The sequence below is a fragment of the Rhamphochromis longiceps genome, linkage group LG12, assembly GCF_057381845.1.
Source record: "Rhamphochromis longiceps isolate RC_006_pf linkage group LG12, R_longiceps_female_GT1.1, whole genome shotgun sequence".
Classification (NCBI taxonomy): domain Eukaryota; kingdom Metazoa; phylum Chordata; class Actinopteri; order Cichliformes; family Cichlidae; genus Rhamphochromis; species Rhamphochromis longiceps.
In genome coordinates, this window is record NC_140568.1 from 20,312,767 (window position 1) to 20,315,558 (window position 2,792).

The 2,792-nt window shown below is 45.8% G+C and overlaps 1 protein-coding gene across 1 annotated transcript; it reads left to right on the top strand.

The window, feature by feature from the left end:
* The first annotated feature begins 555 nt into the window (after positions 1–555).
* On the top strand, positions 556–2,569 carry aplnra (apelin receptor a). The gene has a single exon (XM_085425139.1). The coding sequence runs from the start codon at positions 702–704 to the stop codon at positions 1,785–1,787; it is 1,086 nt and encodes a 361-aa protein (XP_085281265.1). The 5' UTR covers positions 556–701; the 3' UTR covers positions 1,788–2,569.
* The last annotated feature ends 223 nt before the right edge of the window (positions 2,570–2,792 follow it).

Sequence of the window (2,792 nt, forward strand, 5' to 3'; positions counted from 1 at the left end):
AATCAGAGTCACCATCTCACCACAAAGTCACTGCAAAAATTATAGGAGATAAAATGCTTGTGAAAACATGCACTAAAGAAAAAGGAAAGTAAAGCAAGCAATGTTTGTGCGATCTGTTCACACCACTACTAGGACTTAATTTTAGGTTTGACATGATCATTATTATTATTAAGAATAATAATAGTAATAATAATAATAAAGTAAATGTTAGACTCTTTAGTTTTTAAAAATGACATGAAAAACACCTTTATTTTGACCAGAAGTAATGGTGGTGTTCCCACATGGACAAATTCTGAATGTTTTATTGATTTGATGTCTTTTTCCTGATATTTTTTATTGAATTTACTAGTAGTAAGTGTTTTGGCCTGTCATCTGCAAGGGAATGCAGGCTTCTTGTCCTCCAGGCAGAGGGAAGGGCTGCGCCTGAAGAGGTGAGAGACAGGAGGAGGAGGGGGAGAGCTGAAAGATGTTTTACTGGGGGGGGGGGGGGGGTCGTCCTGGGAGGGAACCAGGGGTGTGGAGGGGCGAGTTTAAAAAGGCAGACAGAGCCAAGAGTCACTCACTCTCACAGGATCTGCTCAGAAACCCCAGCTCCTATGATTCACTGAATTTCAATTCACCGTTTGGAACTTTACAGGACTCTTAACTTTTTTTTACCCTTTAAATTAAGGATTTTTTTTCTTAACAACAATCCCTGCAGCATGGAGCCCCCCACTCCGGAATATGGTGACAGCTACGAGTACTATGATGACAATGAGACTGCATGTGACTTCTCAGAGTGGGAGCCTTCTTACTCCCTCATCCCGGTCCTCTACATGCTGATCTTCATCCTGGGTCTGTCAGGTAACGGCGTGGTCATCTTCACTGTCTGGAGGTCCAAATCTAAACGTCGGGCTGCAGATGTCTATATAGGAAACCTGGCACTTGCTGACCTCACCTTTGTTATAACTCTACCTCTCTGGGCTGTGTACACAGCCCTGGGCTACCACTGGCCCTTTGGCGTGGCTCTGTGCAAGATCAGCAGCTATGTTGTTCTGGTAAACATGTACGCCAGTGTTTTCTGCCTCACCTGCCTGAGCTTTGACCGCTACCTGGCCATCGTGCACTCTCTGTCCAGCAGCAGGCTCCGTTCGCGGGGCACCATGCTGGCATCGCTGGGTGCTATTTGGTTCCTGTCTGGCCTCCTGGCTGTGCCCACGCTGCTGTTCCGCACCACTGTGAATGACCTAAACAGCAACCGGACCACATGTGCCATGGACTTCAGCCTGGTGACCATGAACCAGAGGCATGAGTACCTGTGGATTGCAGGACTCAGCCTGTCCTCCTCTGCCTTGGGTTTCCTCCTACCTTTCTTGGCCATGACCATCTTCTACTGCTTCATCGGCTGCACTGTCACACGCCACTTCAACAACCTGCGCAAGGAGGACCAGAAGAAGAAACGACTGTTGAAAATCATCACCACACTGGTGGTGGTGTTTGCCATCTGCTGGACTCCCTTCCACGTGCTGAAGAGCATGGACGCCCTCTCCTACCTGAACCTTGCTCCGAGCTCCTGCGGCTTCCTGCGTTTCCTGCTGCTGGCTCACCCCTATGCAACTTGCTTGGCCTATGTCAATAGCTGCCTCAACCCGTTCCTGTATGCCTTCTTTGACCTGCGTTTTCGCTCCCAGTGTCTGTGCCTGCTCAACCTGAAGAAAGCTATGCACGGCCAGATGAGCTCCATGTCGTCCACTCTCAGCGCCCAGACTCAGAAGTCAGAGGTTCAGTCTCTGGCCACCAAGGTGTAGAGAGCAAAGTGAAACAGGGCTGCTGCAGGACAGCTCCAACTGCTGGAACACTTGTAAAAATACAGACTTTATGTGTCCATTGTTCAAAGCTGGTAAGATGAGATGATGAACTTTGAATTGTCACTGCCTACAGTCATGATATTCATTATGTGTTCCTCCCAATGTACAGTGAGAGAGGCCAATACTCTGTATGCTGTGTGAACTTGGGAAGCTGGAGCCAGCTGGCTGAGCTCCTTTAGCTGCATTGTTCCTCAAATTCTCAGAGAAAAAAAAAGTCTTTATTTTTTCTGTTTAAATTTGTATTTGCAGAGGTTTTTTCATTTGTATCATGAAAAAAGGCAGAAATATGAATTGCTCTTTACACTGGATGAAACCTAAAGCTACACCCTATTTTCATACCATCTTCGTTCGGATATATTGCTGATTTATTGTAGAAGCACTTGTTGTACATGAGCAGGGAAATCAAACAAAGCAGTGTCTCTTCAAAGCTTCAAAGAAGGTAGAAGTCTGGGTTACGGAAGGGAGGGAGGGAGGTGTAAAAGGAGCAAAGGTGTTGCAGCTTAATTACATAGTTTGTGGGGAGGAGATGGGGCAGACAGGCAGATGGCAGTTGACAAATGTTGCTGAGGGACAGGAGCGGGTGGGGCGCTATGGAGGGGTTTTGCAGTGCAGTCACGCACTAAAGGGACAAAGGAGCCTTATAAATGGTCCAAATTGATGTATATGTTTTATTTTTTGACATCGCTGTAACTAACTACTGTATTAAAGATGTGTGCTATGAACCAGATGTCTTAAATTCATTGTGTGCTTGTCTGTGTGTGTGTGTGCATGCAAATCAAAGGTAGATTTTCAAGTATCACTTTAAAGGAGAACAATCTTGACAGCAAATGTAAATATTTAACCTCCACTTTCACGTCAGTCCTGTTATTTCAGTGTTAAGCATCTCAAAGGGTTCAAGCTTTTGTTATGAATAACCTTGCATTCAGTTCGCACCTTCAGACTAAT